At 41.4% G+C, this 26,033-nt stretch overlaps 1 protein-coding gene across 1 annotated transcript; it reads left to right on the top strand.

The window, feature by feature from the left end:
* Nucleotides 1–25,411, top strand: LSG1 (large 60S subunit nuclear export GTPase 1). The gene is made up of 14 exons (XM_068973372.1): nt 1–122; nt 1,575–1,701; nt 5,739–5,859; nt 6,039–6,125; nt 6,613–6,699; nt 10,633–10,693; nt 11,736–11,912; nt 17,271–17,666; nt 18,112–18,213; nt 18,358–18,510; nt 18,944–19,058; nt 21,228–21,307; nt 23,289–23,462; nt 25,003–25,411. Exons 1-14 carry the CDS (start codon nt 24–26, stop codon nt 25,180–25,182), a joined length of 1,959 nt encoding a protein of 652 aa, XP_068829473.1. The 5' UTR covers nt 1–23; the 3' UTR covers nt 25,183–25,411.
* The last annotated feature ends 622 nt before the right edge of the window (nt 25,412–26,033 follow it).

Genomic DNA, 26,033 nt, shown 5'->3' on the forward strand with positions numbered 1-26,033 from the left:
TTTCGTTCGTCTTCTGGACAAGCATGGGTCGGAGGAGAGCGCCAGAGGGTGGAACCCTTGGCCGGGCTCTTATCCGCCAGCAAATTCAACGGAGCCGTAGCCACCGCCACACTGACTCCTGGGTAAAAACCTTGTCTTTCTGCCTAGTTGTGAGTCTGAACGCTGCGAAATTTACGGTCAGAGTTCTCAGGAAAATATTCCAAAGGAAATGATGCCAAAGTAGGGTTTCTGGGGATGAATACAGTTGTCCCCCGGTAACGGCCCACCCCCAGACCCTCTCGGATACTGAAATGCGCAAATGCTCAAGACCGTTAGAATCGACCAGGCGGATAAACAGGCCCTCCTAGCAAGACACGGCCCAGAGGTGGAGGCTAATGTGATGAGGTCGGAGTGAGATCTTGAAAACCAGGGCAAAAGTTTGATATTTATCCTGTAGGCCGTGGAAGCATTTGGAAGTTTCTGCACAGGAATGACGCAAAAACGACTTCTTGTATTCATTTATCTGAAGAATTGATCCTCCAAGAGCCGCTGGTTGGAAGCAAAAGTACAAAATAACTCAGATTCGTGCTTCACTTTTTTTATTCCCTAGTGGTGTTACTCAGAACTGGACAGCATTTCTCCAAAGTTTGGCGGGCCTAGTAGCTTCCTGGGCCTGGAAACGGCCATAGTTTTAGGATCTTTGAAGAGGGGATGAAGTGGTTTGATTGATTTGTAATTGTCATTTTGACATTTATTCCTCGAAGTGTTTGAGAATTCACGAAGTTCTCAGTAAAGAACTAGATTCTAATCCTTACCCTGATTTTTGCTGATTCTGTGGCCTTTGGGCAAACCACCTAGCCTTTTAACCTTCAATTTTTTTCATTTATTTGTACCTGTACAGAGCATGTAGCTTAGGATGGTGTTTATCTTATGAAACTGAGGTGTGTCTGGAATCAGATCAGTAAGTGGCAACTAGCCAAGCTTTTCACCCCACAGAATAAAACTCAAGAAAATACCACATTGTGTGTAATGTAATAAAGGTAACTTTCAGGATTCTTTTGTTTTCACTTTACTGAATGGTACACAGCATCTCACAGTATCTCACAGCGTTTAAGTCACTATGTGAAGTGTATTTCTTACTGTGGGTGTCTGTCTAAAAAAGTTGATCAACAGTGGCTGCCAGAACCAGAGTATATGGTTTATGGGTTTAGATTCAAATACCTCTGCCACTTATTAGCTTATGACTGTAGGCAATTTATTCTATCCAGTTTAATCCTGATCGAGATATGAAGTTTATTTCAAAAGATTTTGAAAATTAAATAAGAAAGTAAAAGGAAAATAATTATCACGAGGTAAGAAAGTGCTCATTTAAATGTTAACTGTTACTAGTGTTGACTAAAAAAGCTAACACCACCCTCAAGGCCATAGAATGGTTTTTTGGGAATCCCAGGGACAGGGGAGCCTGGTGGGCTGCCGTCTGTGGGGTCACACAGAGTCGGACACGACTGAAGTGACTTAGCAGCAGCAGCAGTGTTTATTGGGATGTGAAGAGCAGAAGAAAGCAGCTCTCTTACCCTCCTATGTTTTACTCACAGCTGCACACAAGTGAGCTCAACGATGGGTATGACTGGGGTCGACTTAATCTTCAGTCCGTGACAGAACAGAGTTCCCTGGATGACTTCCTTGCCACTGCGGAACTTGCAGGAACAGAGTTTGTAGCTGGTGAGTTGTTGCTGAGTGCCTCCAGCACATTTCTGTCTTTGCTGACTAGATACAAGTAAGTCTACTGGGGGGTGTTTTGCCAATCTTCCTAAACTCATAAGGGAGCTGTTTTTAACCCAAAGGCAGATATCTCAGGAGCAGTGCGGAAGGTTCAGTTGACTTCAACGGGGAAGTACAAAATGTGCCACAGTTTCAAAATTCAGCTCTAAAAAGCATCTGTGGTTATCTGTCATTTCAAATTTGAGAAACTCAGTCTCTCATCAGGGAAGAGACAAATTAACATTATGGTGAACAGTAACCAGCTTTTACCAGAAAATGTTTCCTGCTACCATTGTTAGAAGCAAAATCCTGAATTAAATTTAAGTACTTGTCACACACTGTAGTGCATTTTTCCACGCATGTAATTTTATTTTAGTCACTGCTTGCCCTTTTTTGTTGTTTTTGATTTGTTTGTGGTTTTTTGTATGTGTGTGTTTATGTGTGTTTTCTAAGCACTTAGCAAACTACCTGGCACAGAGATACCCTTACAAACTACTGTTTCTATTGCTCTTCTGTTACTATAACTGTTGTTTAGCAGATTTGTTCAAAATGCGTTTATTGAACCCCAGTTACTTTCAGGTATTGTGTGCCTACTAAAAGTATAGTATTGAGTAAGAGAAATTTTTATTTCTACAGAATTTTATCTTAGGTGCTATAAAAGAAGTCTGTAGCAGAGTAATAAGAGATGGATAAAAGGTGTCCGTTTCTATCTGAAGGAAAACTGGGGCTGGTCAGGGAACTCTTTACCCAGGGTCTGAGCCTTAAAAGATGAGTTGATGTTAGCGGGACAGGTGAGATGATGCAGGAGGTTACATCATCATACATCATAATGGAGGAGCTAAGATCTGAGTAGCAGCCTGCTTTGTTCAGAAAATGGTTAGAAAAAATTTCATGGTGCTTAAAGTACATGGGTACAAGAGGCGATGAACAAACACTTTAGGGAGGAAGGAAAGGCCAGGTCCAGGAATGAGGTCTTTAAAGGTGTCGGTTGTAAGCAAGTATATTTTTTGAAAGATCACCGATGGCTTTTGAACAAGAAAGACCAGTTAGGAGACTGTTGCTTTAGTCCAGCAAGCGAATCAGGCCAGGGCTGAAAGAGTAGTAAAGAGAAGAATGGAGAAAAGAACAGAAACAAAACTGTTCGTGGTTAGACTAAACCAGCCTTTGTAGAGGGGCTGGAGTAAGTGAAGAAGAGTGTCTTTTTTGCATGTTAACGAGTACTCCTAAATAGTTTCTGTATACGGGTTGGTCTTCTGAGCAATGTAAGCGTAATTAGAAGGTTGGAATTTTCAGTCCCACTCAGGAGAAGGAGGGCAGGGGGGTGCTTCCCTGGGGGCTCAGTGGTAAAGAATTCACCTGCAGTGCAGATGTGGGTTCGATCACTGGCTTGGGAAGATCCCCTGGAGGAGGGCATGGCAACCCACTCCAGTATTCTTGCATAGAGAATCCCATGGACAAAGGAGCCTGGACAGAGACTGCAGTCCATGGCGTCCCAAAGAGCTGGACACAACGGAAGACGCTGAGCATGAGCATGAGGGAAAGAAGAATTGGAGACTAAGTAAATCACTAATGACCAATGGCATACCTCCATAACGAGATTTCCATAAGCCTTTCAAAAAATCCATAAAAAATCCCTCCGGGAAATTAATTCCCTTTCGCTTAGTAATAGAGAATTATTTAATGATAGGATTTTCCTCAATTCTCTGTGTCTTTCAGACAGCACTTGTCTTCTGGACACAAGGGGACAGGGATTCTTAACCTGGAGACTACAAGTTTCAGCTGTCCATGAACCCCTGAGATTGCAGGCAGAATCGTACATGTGTGTGTCGTGTGTGTGTATACATGTACATAGTGCACTTTTGAATAGGGTGATGGTCCATGGTTTCTAAACTGGTTCTCATGGATCCCTGACCTTAACAAAGGAGTGCAGAACAATGGAAAATGCTAAGTGTTCACTGGGAACTCTTCACTTTTAAAAGATGGCAAAGGCCGCACTCAGCAAATAAGCAGAAGGTATGATATTGTGACATAAAAAGAAGTACATTTATATTTGGTCTTCATTTCTGGTTCCTTGATACAAGCGTTTCTAAAACCCTGGTGATTTCTTGAGTGGTAGGGGCGAGAGGAGTGTCTTTTTTTATTCATAATAAGCCCCTTTCAACCTTACTAGGTTGGACTTCCCTGATACCTCAGTTGGTAAAGAATCCACCTGCAATGCAGGAGACCCTGGTTAGATTTCTGATCGGGAAGATCTGCTGGAGAAGGGTTAAGGCTACCCACTCGAGTATTCTTGGACTTCCCTTGTGGCTCAGCTGGTAAAGAATCCACCTGCAATGTGGGAGACCTGGGTTCAATTCTTAGGTTGGGAAGATCCCCTGGAGAAGGGAAAGGCTACCCACTCCAATATTCTGGCCTGGAGAATTCCATGGGATCGCAAAGAGTTGGACACAACTGAGCGACAAGAGTTTATGCTAATGAGGTGACCTGAGGTTGCTGTGAGAAGGATGAACAGTGCTTCTGCCTGGGAGCTGATTGCCACAGGAACCTACCTTGTGATTTGAGGGTTGGGACTTTTCGAAACTCCTCCCTGAACCCCTGGGGATAGGAGATGTCCTGGAGATTGAGTTAGTCACCGGTGCCCAACTATGTAACAGTGGCGCCCGGGTAATGAGGCCTCCATAAAAATCCATTTGCAGATTAGGCATCTGAAGTGGGGGCAGTCTCTTGATAGTGTCAGAACAGAATTGTAGGACACCCAGTTGGTGTCTGGAAAGTTGGGAAACTGGTTGTTGGCATGAGAAAACCCACACATTTGGTGTCAGAAGTGTTGGTAGTGAAAGCAGTTGAGAGACAGGTGGCTGCATCATCCATCGTGTGCTTCCTGCTTATGGCTGCTGAGATGAGAATAGGAATGGGTAGCTGACTCTCCCTAAGATTTGAGATTTGGGAGCAGCTGCAGTACACTAAGGAATTTGATGTTCAGTCAGAGTGTGGAATGGGTATACTCTTCGGTTTCAGCTAAATAGGGAAAGAAGTGAAGCTATAAGCTGGATGGCGGACTGGGAGAAGAGGAAAGAATCAAGGGGCTAGAGGGATTTACAGAGCTTGGACCAAGCAAAGTGGGAACATTGGAAGGAGAAATTAATGTCAGAAAATGATCAGGTATGGGATTGGAGGGGTGTGTGTTCTGACTGGTGGTTGAGGATGACATGATGAGAATGGTGACTGAATTGGCTGTTTGTACACTGGGTGACTGGACCGTTCAGTATTGGTGGTCACGTGAGGATAGTGGATTGCCGTCTTTGCCTAAAGATCAAGAGAACCATTGCTGAAGATGACCTGTTACCCTTGAATAGGACCTCCTCTTGGCATTTTGGTAAGAAGCGTAGCTGGCTCCCAAGTGCTTATCTCACTGGAGTCACCTGCCCCGGAGACTAGGTGGCTGTGTGGAGAGGTGCAGTGGAGAGGCCTGGAGCAGCCTGGGGGGGATAGAGCCTAGAGCAGAGGCCTCTGGTTATACATACTCTGGGTGCTTTTTTATTCCTTTATATTCTTGTACAGCTTAATTGTGAGTGTTTATAAATGTTCTATGTAAATTCTAGCTGTGTAGTAGCTCACCAGTTCTGACTGGAGTGCGTCTCCTTGCTGAACTTTGCTTTTCCCCTCAGTCCCTTTGGCTTAAAATTATTCTCCGTGGGTAAAATGAGGAGATTGGTTGTAATGAATATTCACAATCACTTCCCACTCCTATTGTTTCTGGTTCCAAGAAATGCATTTAGCATATGGAGTTCTAGAAAAATCAGCACTTGAAAAAAGTGGTTGACCTTTTGAAACATTTAGTAAAGATCTTTTCCTTTTTTTTAGGTTAGGGGAATCTATGTAAATCAAGAAAGCTTAAATTCTGTTTTAGGTGCTCATATTTTTAATATTCTAAGTAATGAATTCATTCTCTATACTGCCTCTTAAATAGCAGTACTTTTTTTTTCCCCTATGGACAGAGAAGCTTAATATTAAATTTGTGCCTCCTGAGGCTAGAACTGGACTGCTATCTTTTGAGGAGAACCAGAGAATTAAGAAACTCCATGAAGAAAACAAACAGTTCCTGTGTATACCAAGGAGGTGAGTTGAGTAAAAATGTAGGATATTAAAAGGCATAATGAAACCACTGAATGTAAAATTTTTTATTTGGTGTTCACTTTTTTCTGCTTTCTTTTCTCAACTGCCATTATTAAATCCAGTTATCCTATTCTATTTTGGTAACTCATGTGGGTTGTTTTTTTTTTTAATGATTGTTTCAGACCAAAGTGGGACCAAAAAACTAGTCCAGAAGAACTCAAACAGGCAGAGAAAGATAACTTTCTAGAATGGAGACGTCAGCTTGTCCGGTGAGTGTTCACCTCCATGAAGAATTTTCTTGAAATTTTGAGTTAGGCATGTTGGTGTGCTTGCATTGCTGTTTGTATTTTTAAGGCTTTGTTCTTTTAAAGAGAAATGGTAGATTTCATCTTAAAAGTGCAAATAGGTGTGTGTGCAAGCCACATTGCTTTGTGCATGTGTTTCCTTGCACAAAGGTTGTGAGTTCATTGCTGCATTCCTCGCCTTTTCTCCTTTTCATGTCCTTCTCCCGCCGTTTGTCACTCTGGAGTTGATCACTGCTCCCTGGAGTCTTCTTCCAACGTGATGCATAAACCTCTAGGACTTAAAAACTTAAGTAGAAAATTTAAATTATATAAACTCAACAGAAAGGATATAAAAATCATTTGACAATATTTGTGTGCTTATTTTTTAATGCAATGAATTTGAGTATTTATATTACTTGAAACCTAACTATCAAAATCTAGCAGAAATATAAACTTCTCATTCTAAAACCAGGTTGGAAGAGGAACAAAACCTGATATTGACACCATTTGAAAGAAATTTGGACTTTTGGCGCCAACTCTGGAGGGTGATTGAGAGAAGGTAGATTACCATTTTCTTCTGGTGTAAGGAGGATGTGGTGGTGGTGGTGGTACATTAGATTTGCATGTTATATATGTTTGTGAGCCCAGGGAGGGGTTAAGGAAATAGGATCAAGCTATACAAAGGGCTACTGAGAATTATTATAAAAATTGGAACTGTGATACTACATTTCTTTTAAAATATAAGGGGGGTTTGTTATTAATAAACACATTGATAAACTTAAAATAATGGTTATTGTTTTCTGTAAGATGAGTTGTGAAGCACCTGTAGTTATTTCAGCAAATGTATACGAATTCATACTAGTAACATGGAAAATATAGGTGTGAGAAAGGATTGGTGTCTGCTTGCAGAGAGCAAATGTGTTTTGGGGAGAGGTCAAACAGCAGGGACACACAGATAGATGAAATGCAATCGTTGCACTAAGTTGACGAAATACTAGTAAAATACAAGGTGGAGTGTGAGTCCTGCTGTGTTACAGATGGAAGGATCACGGGCCAAGTCAGAGCAGAAGGAACAGTTAGTAGTATTGGGGGAATTTAGGAGTGATTTGTTTCAGCTGGGATTTGAAAAGAAGAGAATGACTTTGATAAGTTGAGAATGGGAGATTTTCGATCACTGCCATGTCCTGATTGTTAGAAACTGATGAATCAACTTTCTTCAATCTCATTCTTTGTTATTGCTAAAGGGTTTTTATTTTTGTCAAAAGAGTGTATGAATTATTTATAAGGACCCCTTAAATTAACCTTATATTTGAAATGATGCTTTTAACAATAAGCCTTCAGGGGGCAGGGGTGTGTGTGTTTAATCTATAAAATACACTCAGTAAGAATGTTAGGAAACAGGATGCTTTCACTGGGATTCTTGGGAAAGAATATTAGCACATTTAGCATTACTACCAAGAAAAAGGACTTGTATTAAATTTGTAAAAGTCACTTACATTTCTTTTTAGGGTGATGAAAATGCTCTGGAATTAGTGGTGATAGTTATACAACTTTGTGGCTTATTAAAAACCACTAAATTGTATACTTTTAAAAGGATGAATTTTATGATAAAGTGAATTATCTCTTTTTCTTTAAAGTCACTTACATGCCTCCAACCCGTCTTGCTCCCTTGGGTAGAGAGGGTCATTGGACTGGGATGTGAGGAGGTGAGAATATTATGGCAAATCTCTAAGCCTGAAGGAAGGGGAAGGTTGCTGCTAATTGCCAGGCTCCATGCAGACCTCTTAGATTGACCTAGGTTTGAATGGGGCTTAGGAAGACCCATTATGGTTCTTTTGGGGACTGGCGTGGACTGATCTCTCCTTCATGCAGTTAGGATGTATATTGCTGAAAATGCCCTTATTTCCAAAGAGAATTGGTAACAATGTGGAATATTGAAACTTCTACCTTGAAGGAATGCCCCTATCTGCACACTCTTAGTTTATTTTTTAATTCTAGATTTTCTCCTATTTCCTATTTTGTCTGTCTTTTTCCACATTTCTTTTTTTCCCTATTTATTCTGGTTTCTGACTTTTGTGTAAGAGGCTCTCCACAGGTATCAAGTGATGTTTGCCATCTGTTGGTATTTAAGAAAACAAAGTGTTACAAAGCTGACTGACAGGACTTCTGTTTGGGTGATTTTGCCACCAGGTGAACTTCTCTGTATGGTGACTGAGCAGAGATCAATTTTATTTTGTTGGGATACCCTAAGATGTTAGTATCTGTGGGTGTTTTCCCTAGGATCAGTCAGTTTCTTAAAGAGAAGCACGATCGTCTGCCAGGAACGGGGTAAAGGTGATAATATACTACACGGCGGCTGGGCCTTTCCACCATTTGGGGTATATGTAGACTTATGTTAATCCTCCTCTCTTCAGTGTGGCATCTCTTTCCCACCTTCTCCTATGCTTGAGGTCTTAGCTCTGGAGCCTCTCAGGTTCATCTTCTCCACAATAAAGCCTGGCTTCTGCCATTGGGATAGGGGGCTGAGGGGCTGTGGGGTGAGGTGTGGCTGCCTGGCTGAATGGAAGAAGGGAATGGACCTAATCACTCCCTGTTCAGAGTGGTTTTAGCCCCACACCTTGCCCTTGTCTCAAAAGCTGCGTCTGATGCTTCTGATCCTGAGCTTTCTCGGAACTCTGGAGTGTGAACAGGCCTGCTTCTCATTGACTAACTTTCTGAGTTGCTCTTTTTGTCCTAATGAGTTCCAGCCTTTACTTTCATTTTTGTAGGTTTTAAGAGGGAACAAAGGTAACCATATGAATTCTTGCGTGTTTAACAGGAAGGCCCTTATTTTTTATGCCCCTAAATAAGCTGTTTGTTTCCCCAGAGTAAGCCTGGACCTGTTGAAACTTGTAGCTTCAACTGGATTACAGCATCACTTGTTCTGTTGCTGTATCACATGGAAGTGGATCTGAATTACATAAAAATACTAATAAAGTGACTCCTGCCATGTCTCTTTAACAGGAAACATTTATTGATATGTTTTGTAAAACAGCAGATGTCTCCTGTTTGATAACAGGCTAGCTATGTCATCTGCCTCTTTAAGTTCAAGAATAGTTATCAGAAAGGATTTGGTGTATGACATTTCATTGAAATGCAGGAAACTGCTGAGGCACGGAGGGAAGCAGAATGCTGCTTCCAGTCAGACAGGGCGTTTCCATTGCGTTGCATCAACCCTTCCCAGCACATAACCGGCACTTTGCCCTGCATCTTAATTCAGTACACGAAGCAAGCCATCTTACACTTTGTCTTCTTACTGGTGTGTCTAAGCTGGTTATTCTTTCTGCCTGTTTGGCAGGTAGACATAATGTTTATGGACTTTGGTTCATTAGACTTTGTCCGTTTTTTGCAGTCATTTTTGCATTTACTGTTAAATCCTTACAGTTGGAAAGCAGTGGATATCACCTTAAAGAAGGAAATACTAGGACCCACTTAACTAGAGAACTTTTTAAGCATCTTGTCAGAAATTAGCAAGTCTATGAGTTCCTTTACTCACAAGATTATGCTGGAAATTTATTCTGAAGGAAAATGCAAACCCAGATTTGTCAAAAGCTCTGCCCTGATTGGTAGCCTTGATTTAACACATTTCCTTGGTGTTCAGCATAGTTTCATAGGAGTTACTTGAGGAAGAGCGAACCAGACATGGATTGGGACGACTACTAGAAGGTGCTGGCACATGGCAGCTTGTTCCCTCCCAGCGGTGGTCACAGTGTCCTAGCCGCAGAGGCTGAGGGCAGGGAGGATCCTACCGGAGAAGTGCAGTATTTATTCATACAGTGCTGGCCTGCTGGTCCCCGCTACCTTTGTGAGGAATTCGAGGGACTTGCTGTCTGTGCAGAAAGTTTTTCCATTGCTCCATCATCTTCTGTGTGATGAAGGGGGTTGGATTCATCATTTCCTGCTTCACTGTGGCAACTAAAGTTGATACTTCGCTGTTTTGAATTTTTGGGTTTAAGCACATTCTTGAAACTGGTGGGTGATGATTTGCTAGACATCAGAAGGATTTCAGTGAGGTTTATAGTGGCAGCTGTGATCAGGTGATGTATTAGGGCTTTTTGAGGCCTTGCTTAACACAAGTGTAGACTGGGTGCTGAGTATACAGTAGACCTCACCTTGGGTTGAAGTCTTTGGAATAACTCTAAACTTTCCAGGAGAGATGACTAGAAGGTATAGTTAAAAATTATAGCATTTTGAGAGCAGGAAAATGTTACTATTACAGCATGATCTCTGGTCCAGAGTGCTTGAGTTCCCCTTCAAGCTCCATCACTTAGTACCTTGTGACTTTGAATGGACCACTTAGCTGTTCCAAGCTTGTTTCTTCACATAGAAACTGGGGATAATTGTGCCCATTGAAAGTTAACTATATCAGTGCCTAACATATGGAGAATGTTTGCTCTCAATACTATTTCCTTTCACGTCACAATGATTGGCGTGTCTCACATTTGTTTTTCAGTGATATCGTGGTCCAGATAGTAGATGCTCGAAATCCGCTCCTGTTTAGGTGTGAGGATTTGGTAAGTAAAACGTGACAAGATTCAAACTTAAGAGGCCTTGGAGCAGCAGTGAGAGGACAGTGTCACTGACAGCAGTGACTCTGGGCCAGCCTTTGCACCCTGTCAGGTCCCCCACTCCTTCCAAGGCCAGGAGCTTGCATAGTGGTACCCTTTAGACAGATGTTTTCTTCAGACAATTGTTTCCATCTGCAGGAACACACAAACACTCGAACTTCCTAGATTTTAGTTTAGAAGCCGCTTTGGTCAGAGGATTTGCCAATGTTTCTCATTTTTGAAGAGACAGTAAAAGAAGTAGCATTTTGCTGATTTTGGCATATGCCTAGTCCCTTCACCCCACTAAGCTTTCTCTTCTCACACCATAGTTACTACCTTCTGTGGTATTCAGCAAATGATCTAAGTCTGTAAAATACTGCAGGGGTCATCATTAAGGTGTGAGGATCACTAGAAATGAGGTGATACAGGCTTTGAATTAATAAGACTGAACACACGTGAAGTATTCCTGCTTCTGTTTGAGGACCATAGTAGAACCATTATTTTAAAATTTACTGGTGAATAGCAAAATTCAAAATAGGGAAACTCTTACTAATTCAGCTTTCAATATTTTTGGGGTATTTCCTAATGGAAAGCTATGCTTGGGAGTTAATCACTGAGTCTTATTTTCCTTTTAGACTTCAAAAATATTTTTTGTAATAAACGGTAAGATTATTATTGGCTGTCATCATTTGGCTTGAAAATAGTTCTTGCTGACTGACAAATCAGCAGTTCTTTATTTTTGCTTAAAAGAAACTGTATAAAGAAATGAGAAACCCTTTAGTTTCTTATCTGAAGAGTTTGTAAGTATATGTGACCTAACTTCTTTTCAAAGCCTGCTGAAAGGATCCATAGAGTGTACCATGATTAAAAATCTTTTATATTAGGACTGTTTTAAAACTGGGACAGTAAGACCTTTTAGTAATAGCTACTGGGGGAAGGCGGTCTTCAGTATAATTAGCCAAATTTTTCCCCATTTGGAGAAATATCTGAGTATCTTTGTCTTGCCCAGGAATGTTATGTGAAAACCATTGATGACAACAAGGAGAATGTTATTCTAATAAATAAGGCAGACTTGTTGACTGCCGAGCAGCGGAGTGCCTGGGCTGAATTCTTCGAAAAAGAAAATGTGAAGGTCGTTTTCTGGTCAGCTTTGGCTGAAGCCATTCAACTGATGGGTAACTCTAAGGTAACTGGGGACTTCTTCAGGTTGGGCTTCAGGGAGGAAGATTGCGGTTTATTAAGTGCGCTTTGTTTGTTTTTTCTTATTGTTGATTTGTGGGGCTTTATTTATAGTAGGGTAGTCGGACACGACTGAGCGACTTCACTTTCACTTTCCCTTTACTGCATTGGAGAAGGAAATGGCAGCCCACTCCAGTGTTCTTGCCTGGAGAATCCCAGGGATGGAGAGGCCTGGTGGGCTGCCGTCTATGGGGTTGCACAGAGTCGGACACGACTGAAGCGACTTAGCAGCAGCGGTAGGGTAGTATGATGACTTACAGACAAGTGAGTTGCAAAGTTGCTTTCTCTGAAGACACATAATTTTTTTAAATGTTAGGCAGAAAGTTGTATAGGACGTTTCCTAATGACTTTACAGTTGCTTTTAAGAGAAGTCAAAATCAAAATTCAGGTACAACTGAATGTAATAACTTCTCTGGACTCAACTAGAATCTCTTTTGACTTTGTTTGAAAACAAAGAAATGAGGTAATACTAAATTAAGATATACCATGTGTTTTAACCCAGTTTTGATAGAAACAGTTTAAGAGTTACTTTCTAATAAAAATTAATGATAACCAGCTATGGAAAGAACTTAGCAATAGCATCTTAGAGCTGAAAGAGACTTAAAGTCATATCTTTTCCTGTCCACCTCCTTTTGTCTCACCTCTCTTTATCAGCCATTGCTGACTAGTTAGTGGTCTGAGCTGGGTGCTCTGAATACAACCCCTTCTTGTTGGTGAGCTCACAAGTTAGTGAGCTCTATCTCTGTGAAGGACTTCTTCCTCTACCTCCCTGGCAGACAGTCACATACTCTCTGGGGCCATACATACCAGATGTCTCGTTCTTTTTCTCTCCAGGGTGAAAGTTCTTCATTCAGTCCAATGAGGCTCAGCTCTCCTAACTTTGATCTAAGGCCTCTTACTTTCTCCCTGTGTTCTGTCTTCTGCAGAAGATACATTTTTCTGCTCTGCTGCTCCTTATAGACCTGTCCTCCAGTGCACTCCTCACCCTAGGGCCTTTCTGCCTGAGTCAGGAGAGCACCTAAAATGGGTGGCCACTGATCCAGTATGGTCTTTCAGGTGTGGTTTGCCCAGGACATGTGTTCTTATTTCTTGTGGTCAGGATACTCCCAGGAATTCAGAGTTTTTGTTAATTCATCTCCTTTGAAAGGAGCTTATGCTTTTGGCTCATTAAACCTATGTACAACCATATCCCTCAAATATTGGATTGGCCAAAAAGTTTGTTCTGATTTTCCTGTACTACCTTAAGGGAAAAACCCATATGAACTTTTTGGCCAACTCAGTATTTAAAAGATAAGATTTTACCAAGCAGAGCTCATCTATCTTTACATGTGGGGAAAGTTTCTCACTTTATTTTTAGCTCAGCTTAGGACATGTTCCTCTTAAATATTAGTGGTTTGCGGACAAGGTAGAATTTATTTCGAATGTGTCATTTGCTTTTCTCTTCTTCCAGCGTTGAATCATCTGCAGATTTTGTGTTGGCCCTTCTGTGTATTCTTAATGTTCATTGATAACGCTGTTGAGTAGTCTGGGGCCGAGGACAGAGTTCGGCAACCTTTCGTGGACTTAATAAGCACAGGTGTACCAAGCATTTAAGATGTATTTGAAAGGCTATAAAAGTAGTTATTGTGCTATTACTGTTGTTAATAAAAGCTAATCCACAGAAAACCTGTTCTTAGCAGGCGCTGCTATTCTGAGTGCTTGCTGTGTTTATTTCATCTTCTCCAGAAAGAGTGTAACTGCTTGTAATCCTTGGGCAATGTGGCTTCATAGTCTGTCCTCTTCACCATGGCTTCTCTTGTTTCAAATCCTTCCTGGAAGTTAGTGTCTAGTTGTGGTGCTGAATAATTGTTTATCAATATATCACTCAGCCCTGATGCACCAACCCAGTGGCCCTGTTGAAAATGGGAAAAGGATCAGTTTTTACATCTGTGGTATTCCCTGAAATGACAACCAAGGAGTAGATTCCCAAGGGAAATGGGATTTGTTTGCAGGATCTGTTCTCAGGTAATCTTTGCTGCCTCCTGTTGCTGACTGTCAGCTAACTTGGGGAATTGTTTCCCTGTCAGACTGGATTACCAGTGCTTGGTTTATGGAAGATATTCTTTTTTCCTTTTTAAAAGTTGAACCGTATTTATTTGGGCTCCAAAATCACTGCAGATGGTGACTGCAGCCATGAAATTAAAAGATGCTTACTCCTTGGAAGAAAAGTTATGACCAACCTAGATAGTATATTCAAAAGCAGAGACATTACTTTGCCGACTAAGGTCCGTCTAGTCAAGGCTATGGTTTTTCCTGTGGTCATGTATGGATGTGAGAGTTGGACTGTGAAGAAGGCTGAGTGCCGAAGAATTGATGCTTTTGAACTGTGGTGTTGGAGAAGACTCTTGAGAGTCCCTTGGACTGCAAGGAGATCCAACCAGTCCATTCTAAAGGAGATCAACCCTGGGATTTCTTTGGAAGGATTGATGCTAAAGCTGAAGCTCTAGTACTTTGGCCACCTCATGCGAAGAGTTGACTCATTGGAAAAGACTAATGCTGGGAGGGATTGGGGGCTGGAGGAGAAGGGGACGACCCAGGATGGGATGGCTGGACGGCATCACTGACTCGATGGACGTGAGTCTGAGTGAACTCTGGGAGTTGGTGATGGACAGGGAGGCCTGGTGTGCTGCGATTCATGGGGTCGCAAAGAGTGGGACACGACTGAGCGACTGAACTGAACTGAAGTCTTCTGAAATCTCTGTTCATGATCTTCCACGTTGTTACCAGCTGCTGTTGTGATATCGTATCTAATCACATCTGTCATTTGAATATCAAGCATGAACTTATTAAAAATAGATATTCACTATTTTTTCACCTATCTGAAGTTTAGTTCTTTCTCCATGGTTGTTTGGAGAAGGAAATGGCAACCCACTCCAGTATTCTTGCCTGGAGAATCCCAGGGACAGAGGAGCCTGGTGGGCTGCCGTCTATGGGGTCGCACAGAGTCAGACACTACTAAAGCGACTTAGCAGCAGCAGCAGCCACATGGTTGTTTAACCATTCTTCTTTTTTTTTTTAATGGGACTTTTTTTTAAGTTGAGTACTTTTGTTTTCTCTCGGCCATTTGTTAAATTGCACTGTGTTCCCCAAAAGATGGACTTTTCCCTTCTTTCTTTCCTTTTTTTTTTTTTTGGTGTGTGTGTAGCAGAGTTTTATTAAAGTGAAAAAGGGACAGATAAAGCTTCTGACATAGACATCAGAAGGGGGTGGAGAGTGCCTCGCTCTCTAGTCTTAGCAAGGGAGCTATATATACCTTTTCAGTTGGTCCCTTCTTTCTTTTAATTTTTGATGTAACTACTGCAAAGTCCTTTTCTTGCCTGTATCATTTTTCCTGAACCTGAACTGCTTCAAGCCTTAATTTTCCTAGTACATACCCACGTTCAGTTCACATTCTTATGTTCTGCCTCTTTCATACTCTTTAAGTGATTCAGAATAGCACACAGTGACTTCTTGAGATTCATTATAGAAATTGCTTCCAACTCCAAGTTTCTTTTTGAGTCGCCTGAAATGACAGTGAAATCATGCCTCTTCTCGCTGACTGTTTCTCTTCCCTAAAATGGAGGGTACCTGTTTAACTGAGTCCATTGTGCCCTCTCCTGCAGATTATTTGGAAATGACAGGTTTGTATCATTTCTAAATCTAAATCAATTCACCCTTATTGATAAGAATTAGTAATACTGTAAATTGTTGTATTTCTGCTTTAGTATCCATAAGAATTCAGAATGATTGTTGTTAAGTTGCTAAGTCACGTCCAATTCTTTGTGGTCCCATGGACTGCAGCACGCCAGCCTTCTGTGTCCTTTAATATCTCCCGGACTTTGCTCAAATTCATGTCCATTGAGTCGATAATGCCATCTAACCGTCAAATCCTTTGTCGTCCCCTTCTCCTGCCTTCTATCTTTCTCAGCATCAAGGTCTTTTCCACTGTGTCAGTTCTTCATATCAGGTGGCCAAGGAGAGTTTCAGCTTCAGCATCAGTCCTTCCAATGAATATTTAGGACTGATTTCCTTGAGGATTGACTGGTTTGATCTTGCTGTCCAGGGGACTCTCAAGAGTCTTCTCCAACACCACAATTCAAAAGCATCAGTTCTTTGATGCTCAGCCTTCTTTATGGTTTAACTCTCACATCCATACATGACTATTGGAAAAAAAACATAGCTTTGACTGTACAGACTTTTGTCGGCAAAGTAATGTCTCTGCTTTTTAGTATGCTGTCTAGGTTGGTCATAGCTTTTCTCTCAAGGAGCAGGTATCTTTGAATTTTATAGCTGCAGTCACCGTCCACAGTTATTTTGGAACCCAGGAAAATAAAGTCTGTCGCTGTTTACATTTTTCCCTATCTATTTGCCATGAAGTGATGGGATCAGATCACATGATCTTAGTTTTTGAATGTTGAGTTTTAAGCCAGTTTTTTCACTCTTCTCTTTTACCCCCATCAAGAAGCTCTTCAGTTCCTCTTCACTTTCTGTGATTGAAGTGGTATCATGTGCATATTTGAGGTTGTTACTTCTCTTGGCAATCTTGATTCCAACTTGTAATTCATCCAGAAGGAGTAATATACCCATGAATTGTAAATGATTTTTACCATTCTCTTTCCAAAAAAAAAAAAAAAATCATTGTTCGGTGAATATTTTTCATGCACAGTGTTGTTTTGTTGCTCTCATATTTCACACACAGGGACCTGTGCTTCATGGTGCTCTGAGTTATTAAAGGCAGTTATAAAAGAATAGTTTCCTTAACTATGAGAATCACTGTCTTTGAAAATGCAAATATTTATTAATTATAAATTATACCCATCTTGCTTTGTGCGGAGAAGAGAATGTTAACTGTTTTACTGTTAATGAGAATGTTTTTATTTTATTCTACAGCCCATTGCAAAAGTACTGCCAAGGAATTCAGCTTGACACAGGCTTTTCTAAATTCTTACTCTTTTTTTAATAGATAAAAGAGTTATCTATTAGACAAGATCAAGGTGTTCAGGGTAGTATGGCCTTAGACAAGAGTTATCTGTTAGAAAAAGAATTTGTTCAAAGTTCACGTAATATAAAAATGTGTGATGTGAAGGTCCACCTCTAGAGGGCACCACTGTTGATAGTTCAGTTATAGTCTCATGTTATCTCATCTCCTCCATCTATCACCTTTTCTCTTCTTCATGTTTTTTGTCCTCTGTTCATCTTAGATAACCAACTCTGAGTGTTTTCACCAGAGTGAAAAGTGCAGTTGTTACACACTTCTGAACTTATGTGGTTTCTGTTATTTCATCAGGAAGAAGTAAACGGAGACCCTGGAGAAGCTATCACAGCCGAGTTTGAAAACTCCAGTTGTGATGAAGCTGAAATTCTACCCAAAGAGACTGAACATCTTTCACTTGGTGAAGTTGCCAGTAGTGAAGAAGATGAGAGTGAGTATGAGGACTGTCAGGAGGAGGAGGAGGACTGGCAGACGTGTTTGGAAGACAGCAGCGGCCCTGATGAGGAAGCCTGTGGCCAGGACTGCAAGGAGGGCCATACCGTGGATTCTGAGGCTCAAGGAAGGAACGCCCCACAAAAGAGGCAAATACACAATTTTAGTCACTTGGTATCAAAGCAGGAATTGCTCAAGGTCTTTAAGCAGCTGCACTCTGGAAAGAAGGTGAAGGATGGACAGCTTACTGTTGGACTGGTAAGATGAGATATGTCATAAAACTGATTCATGGGGGTCTGTATTCCCATGCACTGGAATCCCAGAGACCAGTCAGGCCCTGGTGTCACAGGGAACACTGAAGACTTCTCGTTGCCCATGGGCGTCGTGGGAGCAGGCCATGTGTGACAGGCAAAGCCCAACTCAAAGAATGAACTTTCTCAAGGCTTAAACTGCTTACACCCCTGTTCGTATTAGTTACCTTCTGCGGTCTCCCAGTTAATCCCTCCATGTTTCGTGACTTACAAGAGATACCAGAATGCAAACTTTTAAGGTTGTCTCCTGCCCTCCGGTACAGTGTTCTTTCCTTTAGATAGGGTAGGCTTTTGGCATCCTGTGATGCAGGCTTTTTAGATAGGGTAGGCTTTTGGCATCCTGTGATGATTGCCAACCTTAACTGTAGACATTCCGTCTGACTCCCTCCTAGGTGGGCTATCCAAACGTTGGTAAGAGTTCAACAATCAACACCATCCTGGGCAACAAGAAGGTATCTGTGTCTGCTACACCTGGTCACACCAAGCATTTTCAGGTATTTCCACAGCATCAGCCTCGCATTTACTCCTCAGACAGTTCCTCCCTCTGAGTGTTTTCTGAAGTTCTCTGCCACTCGTGCGCTGCTCTTCTCCCCTTCCTGTGCCATGTGCCCAGCCTAACCCCCTTACTTGTCCTTCAGACTCTCTATGTAGAACCTGGCCTCTGCTTGTGTGACTGCCCAGGCCTGGTGATGCCGTCCTTTGTCTCTACCAAAGCCGAGATGATTTGCAGTGGAATCCTCCCGATTGACCAGATGAGAGATCATGTCCCACCTGTATCACTAATATCCTTGGTGCTATGCCAAAATTGTGGTGGTTCTGTGTATATTGGAGCTTCAAAAAAATCTGGGTAATTAAACAGGGAAGGAAAAAATAATCCCTCCTTACATAATTGTAAGGATTAGAAACAAAGATTGTGTGATTTATCTCTGAATTAGGATTTTTTCACAAATCTGTAGTGTATTTAGGTAAAAATTTGTCATCTTGAAGTCTGTTTCAGAGATAATATTTTTAAAGGGCACATTTGGAGGTAATCATTGGTGCATAAGGCTTTTTTTAAAAGAGGGACTGAAAGTCTTTTAAAATTAAGAATAATCATACTACTTTGGAGAGGTGGAAAATTTTTTGTCCCCATGGTACTGAAATACAGTGTTCTTAGAAGATGCCATGGGGAGGAGGAGGAGGGTCAGTTCAGAGGCGATTCCTTGACAAGCTTATGTTTGCCAGAATATTCCAAGACATGTTTTAGAAGCTACATACGGCATTGACATCATAAAGCCTAGAGAGGATGAAGATCCCCAGCGACCTCCAACATCAGAAGAACTGCTGACGGCTTATGGATGTGAGTGGTGATTTATTTTAAAATGTGAACAAAAAATAACAATATAATTACTGACAGAAACAAATTCAGAATTTTCCCTTAGCATTTGTTGTCTTTCAGGATTGATATTTTTGTGATCCTTTTGGTCTTTCCTGCAGAATAGCCTCCAGGTAGCTGACTTGGTAGTGGTTTTGGGGTCCAGCAGTAAAGGAGGGGGAGCCGGCTGCTGCCTGAGTGGTATTTTACTTCATGTTAGGTGCTTTTTAGAGTTAGAGAAGGAGATGTGCTATGTTCCTTGCCTCTTCCCAGGTTTTCATCGTAGAAATCAGTGCCTGGGAGACGTGTCTTCCCAGGCCTTTGTGGTCTCAGGCTTTTTCCTGTAGGAGGCCTTGGACCCAAGTGTAGACGTAGGGGTTCTGATCTGAGGCTCTGTTGGCTTTTCTTCATGGGAGTTCCATGTAGGAACTTTCCAGGTGGTGGTGGTGGTAAAGAACCTGCCTGCCAGTGCAAGAGACATGAGAGACGAGGATTCAGTCCCTGGGTTGGGAAGATCCCCTGGAGGAGGGCATGGCAACCCACTCCAGTATTCTTGCCTAGAGAATCCCATGGGCAGAGGAGCCCAGCAGGTTGTAGTCCATAGGGTTGCACAGACATGACTGAAGCAACTTAGCATACACACACATGAGAATTATCTTTGTCATTTCTCCAATTGACTGTGATTTACTTATCTTAAACACAAACTTTAATCTGGAGAGACCTGTATCTACCTTAAGAAATATCAGTGTTGAAAAATTTCCATGTATATGTATCTTGCCTTTCAAGAAATTGCCCTCAGCTAAGAAAGAGTTCAGGTTATTTGAGTGCTTACTGGCAGAGAAAGGTGATTTGATATAAACCACAGTTAAATCAGACATTGAATTTTTGCCTTAGTTGAGATATTTTAAAGAGGATGGATATTAAGCACTTGTGGTAAGACTAGTATAGTCACAAAATCATAGGACAAGAAGGGCTCTTAAAGATGCCCCCATCCCCCATCTCCCTTTCCTTACAACAAGTAATCTGAGCTCCGAGCATGAAATGACTTGCCCAAGGTGGTGTCTGGTCCGTGGCATAGCCTCATTGAGAACCTAGGTTTCTTTCCTAATCCATCTCTCCCTTGTGCTGGCCTGAAAGACTGGGAAAAGTAGACTTTGCTTCAGACTTTCCATCTGGTTTGATATCCAGAGAAAACTGAAAGTAATATGAGGCTTTTCAAATTTTTCATCTAATTCTCTCTGGTAAATCAAAAAGTGAGGACAAAGCCAGTTTGTAAAAACACATGCCTAAACATTCTTAAAATACTAGTACAGTTCATCATCTGTCCGTGTATTTGTTAACCATTTATCTTCTAAGAATCACTTTTTTCTCTGTATCATTTGTGCCTTAATGATTTGTAGCAGTTCTTTGCCACCTATGTTTCAAATGTGTTTCCTGATGTATATTTTCTTCAGCTCTCTAGAAGTCAGTTTTGTTCGGTTTTTAATTTTGTTGGGTTTGGTGTTTTACTTGGGAAAAGCTGTTGTCCTATAATTATTTTTTTTTAATTTTTAGATTTTCATCCTCCCAAAGGTATTTTTGTGTATATTTATAACTACTTTCTTCTAAACTAAAGGACCCAACATAGGGCTAGTACGAGGAGCTGGGTTTTGAACCTGTCAGCTAAAGCCTGTGTTATTATCAGCTGTGCTCTGTGGCTCCCTTCTAATTGGATTAGTATTAAAGGGATCTTTGTTGTATGTTTGGAAAACTGAAAAAGGTGTAGGTATATCATTAAATAAGAAAACTTGATCTGTTGCTTTTGGTTTTGCTGATAATGACAACATAGCATTCTACAAGTAGCCTCCTTGAATCAGTGTTTAAAATCAAAGAGATCAAAGAAAAAACTAGAGTAGAGAGAGACTGAACGTGTCTATCACAACATGTTGCTAGGTGTTTGTCAAAAGATCAAATGTACCAGTATAGTCGGTCCTGGATTATCGGATATATTTGTAATGCTAACCAAAATATTTCCTGTGTTGTTAATTGATTTTTTTTTAAGGTAGCAAAAGAATGCAGTGTAGTAACAGAAAAGGCTAGATTTCCATTAACTTCAAGTTTCTTTGTTACAGTGCCTTCTAACTGAGGCTTTACGGAATTCATTTCTCCTCATAGGTATGCGAGGATTCATGACAGCACATGGACAGCCAGACCAGCCTCGATCTGCGCGCTACGTCCTGAAGGATTACGTCAGTGTAAGTGAGCCCTGCCTCTTGTTCCTCTCGAATAAGTAAGGACGTCTTTCTCCATTACATGTGTTTAGGGTAATGGCAACCAGCTGGGTTATAAAGGAGATATTTTCTTTTTGATACTGTTTTATAACTGGAATTATACTCTTGACCCAGGGGAGTCAGCGTCATATAAAACGTAGAAAGGACTGACATGATACGAGATAGATGAACATCCCTGAATATCTGTTATCAGTAAAGGTGATAAAGTATGTAAGCCTGTGAGCTATTATTTCCCTGTTACAGTGAAGACATGGTAAGTTTTGGGTTTTTCTCATCGGCAAAATAGGAGTTCATAGTACCTATCTCATGAGATTATTGTGGGAAATAAATGAGAATGGTGTATATGAGTTGGAGACAGACACCCCCATGTACACAAACACCACTTAGCTCAGTGCCTAGTGTAAAATTAGCCCCGGTAGTTTTTATTATTAGCAGTAATAAGCTGCTGCTTTCCACAAAAGGTATTCTGGGAGGCTTGTAATAATTGGCTGTGAGGATGTTACTTTATTCCCTCCTCGTCTTAGTATGTCATCACTGGGGCTTTGAGGGCACAGAAATAAAAGAGGACAGCCGTGTTCTTTTTTTTTAGTTTAGGAAGAAAATAGTTAATAGAGCACTTGTACGGATGAATTACTTATTAATTATTCTTTGCCATTTGTCAATCTGTGAAGGATGGGGGGTGGTGATTGTTGTTCAGTCGCTCAGTCGTGTCCGACTCTCTGCAACACCATGGACTGCAGCACGCCAGGTTTCCCTTCCTTCACCATCTCCTGGAGCTTGCTCAAACTCATGTCCGTTGAGTCTCTGATGGTATCTAACCATCTCATCCTCTTTCACCCCCTTTCCCAGCATCAGGGTCTTTTCCAATGAGTCAGTTCTTTGCATCAAGTGACCAAAGTATTGGGGCTTCAACTCCAGCAACAGTTCTTCCAATGAATATTCAGGGTTGGTTTCCTTAAGGATTGACTGATTTGATCTCCCTGCTGTTCAAGGGACTCTTCAAGAGTCTTCTCTAGCACCACAGTTTGAATCTATCAGTTCTTCAGAGCTCAGCCTTCTTTATGATCCAGCTCTCACATCCATACATGACTACTGAAAAAACGATAGCTTTGACTAGACGGACCTTTGTCGGCAAAGTGATGTCTCTGGTTTTTAATACGCTGTCTAGGTGGAGGATGGAGAAAATGAGTTTAAAAACAAGCACAGTCTTTAGAGTACACATGGGAGGAAGAGGAACCTTGGCACCCAGTGAGCAATGGCATCAGGCCCAGTGTCCCCACTAGTGCAGCCACACTGTCCATCTGCAGCCTGGCTTCTCTTGTGGAGAATACATTAAGCACAGGGCTTCCCTGGTGAGACTCAGTCAGTGAAGAGCCCACCTACAGTGCAGGAGCCTGCCTGCAGTGCAGGAGGCCGGTTCAATCCCTGGGCCAGAAGATGCCCTGGAGAAGGAAATGGCAACCCACTCCAGTGTTCTTGCCTAGGAAATCCCCTGGACAGAGGATTCTAGTGGGCTGCAGTCCCTGGGGATGCAAAGAGTTGTTCACGACTGAGTGACTAAACCCCCAACTACCACATTAAGTTTTGGATTGGCCAAAAAGTTTGTTCAGGTTTTTATATAAGATGTTACAGTAAAACCCCAAACAGCTTTTTGGCCAATCCAATATAATCACGTACTTCTACTGAGGAGTACATTAAACAAGATAAAGAGGGGCACAGAGTAGAAAGACTACATTCTAACTTAGGACTATGGAAGGAGTGAGGCCTCTAGAACGCTAAGGATAGTCGTCTGGGTGTTAGGACTGTCTGGTCGCAGTGACCAGAACTCATCTCGGCTGTGAAAAGAACGAAAGTTCCATCAGTGTGCCCTGGCAAGAGGTCACCGCTGTGAACTTCACATAGATGCTCTGAGGATGTGCTGTTACCACATGTGTTATCCCTGCAGGGTAAACTCCTGTACTGTCATCCTCCTCCTGGCAGAGATCCTGTGACCTTTCAGTACCAACACCAGCGACTCCTGCAGAAAAAAGTGAATGGTGGGGAAATAAAACTGCAGGTGGTTAGAAATAAAAAGGCATATCAGATTGAAAATGTAGTGGACAAAGCTTTTTTCCATCAGGTGAGTTTTTTTAAGTTTTTTTTTTTAACTTCTGATCCAATACACTTTATTGAATAGCTTTATTGAAACAGCTTTATTTAGTAACAGCTTTATTGAAACGTCATTCGCATATCATTGAATTCACCCTTTTAAACTATATGATTTAATAGTTTATGGTATATTCACAGAGTTGTGTTAACCATCACCACCATCTAATTTTAGAACATTTTATCACTCCAGAAGGAAACCTTGTACCCATTAGCATTCACTCCCCATTCCCCACTTCCCCTAGCCACTTCCAACCAGCCATCTACTTTCTCTATAAATAGATTGTTCTGGACATTTCATATAAATGGGATCATATACTATATGATCCTTTGTGGCTGGCTTCTTTAGCTAAACCTAATAGCTTCAGGGTTCATTCAAGTATCCATACTTCTTTTGCTTTCTATTGCCAAATAATATTTCATTAAATGGAATATACCACATTTTGTTTATTCATTTATCAGTTGATGGATATTTGGGTTGTTTACACTTTTTGTATATTATAAATACAGCTGCTGTGTACATTCACATGAAGGTTTTTCTGTTTACATGTATTTCATTTCTCTTGGGGGCATACTTTGGAGTAAGATTGCTGGGTCATTGGAATTGCTGTATATTTAACCTTCTGAGTAGCTCCCAGACAGACATATTTTCCAAAGTGGCTACACCATTATACATTCCCACCAGCAATGTATGAGGGTTCTAATATCTCCACATCCTTGCCAAACTACAGAAAGGTAGAGATATTTAAGCTAGGGTTTGAGAAACAAATAAAAATGTGTCAGTGGGAAGAAGTGATGAAATTTCCAGGCAGAAGGAGTAGATGAACAGAGGCAAAAAGATATGGGAGTGTGGACTTTATCAGCACCAAACCCATGTTGCAGGTGACCCTGTGTGCTGTTGGAAGGAATATGGACTTGATTCCCAGTCTGTAAGGGCCCTTCAGAGATCTGTGAGGACAGGACTTAGATACAGATTAGAGAACTTTGATGGAAGTGTGGACTCCGGACTCAAGGAGTCTTGCAGTGGTCCAGTAAAAGCCAGTGAACACCTGGGTTAAAGCAGTGGGGATGGATAAGAGGGGAGGATGTACAAAGTTCTAGAGACTGGAGTCCACAGAACTCAGTGCCTAACTGTTGTGACAGATAAGATGGAGTGTGTCATCTTGGGGGCTGAGCAGGTTTTTATACCACTGGCCAAAATAAAGAATGTAGAGTCAGCTTCTAACTAACTGAGTTGCACAAGTAGAATTTTGATATCAAGAGAGATTTCCAGAAAATAGCTGGTATTATGAGTATTGATACAGATGGTGTTTGAAGCCATGGGACTAAACAAAAGTTGAAGGCAGAATGAATTGAAGACAAAACTCTGAGAAACTTATTTCGAGAATGGGGAAAGAAAGAAGAGCAGTGAGAGACGGAAGTCCACTATCCTGGAGTTCTCCACAAACAGTTCTGTGCGTATCCTCTGAAGGAGACTGCTGACACCGCCGTTAATATCTTCCCTTATTTCCTAGGAAAATGTGAGAGCTCTGACCAAAGGAGTCCAGGCTGTGATGGGCTACAAGCCTGGGAGTGGCTTGATGACAGCAGCTGCTGTGAGCTCTGAGAGGGGGGCTGGGAAGCCCTGGAAAAAACACGGCAACAGAAACAAAAAAGAGAAAAGCCGCAGACTCTATAAGCACCTGGATACGTGAACTTGGACGCAGCAGAACAGGCACCTTTGCTGTGCATCTGTGGTGCTATGGGTGGGCCCTTGTGATGCACACACAGCAGCCGGTGTTAAGACCAAGGGGCTCCTTAGAGCACCAGCTCAGACTAGCAGTTGTCTCAGGTTCCCAGGACCCTGCTCCTGTGGAAGGCCGAGTTTAAGATGAGGGAATTTATGATGTATATTTGTGTAAATATATACACAAGTGCAGAGTAATTTATAAATTGGGAATTTGGGGGAAAGATATTAAAGTTCAGCTGCTACTTGTGGGTTTTTTATTGGCTCCTATAGATTTATTGCTATTTGGACATTTCACATTCTTTAAATGATTTTAACTTGCTAAAACATGGCTGGATTTTTTAGTACATGATTAAATTTATGATACTCAACCTCACACACATACCCAACTTACGCCCCTGATATGGCAGAAGGCATATCAGATTTTGGAACGGGGATTGGCGTGGGTGAGTTTTAAAGCCTTGAGTGTCCACCTCAGAGCGGGGATTACGTGTTTTTTTTGTGTCATAGATGGTTTTGGAAATTTAATGAAAGTTATGGACACTTTCTCCAGAAAAATGTGCATTACCACCTACGCAGATATGCAAAATGTATCCAGAGAGTCATAGATCCCAAAGTTCATGAATTCACAGTTAAGAAGACTTGCCTTTAACGGACCGTAATATATTTGCTATATTTGAAAATGTGTTCTATCTGGGGAATTTAAAATTTTTTATTCACCAATTTAACAAATACTCATTGACCAACTTTTCTATTTTGATGAAGTCTAAAATTTATCTTTTTTCTTTGGTTGCTTGTGCTTTGGTGTTAGAATCAAAG

The sequence above is a fragment of the Capricornis sumatraensis genome, chromosome 1 (genome assembly GCF_032405125.1).
Source record: "Capricornis sumatraensis isolate serow.1 chromosome 1, serow.2, whole genome shotgun sequence".
In the NCBI taxonomy this organism is placed as follows: Eukaryota; Metazoa; Chordata; class Mammalia; order Artiodactyla; family Bovidae; genus Capricornis; species Capricornis sumatraensis.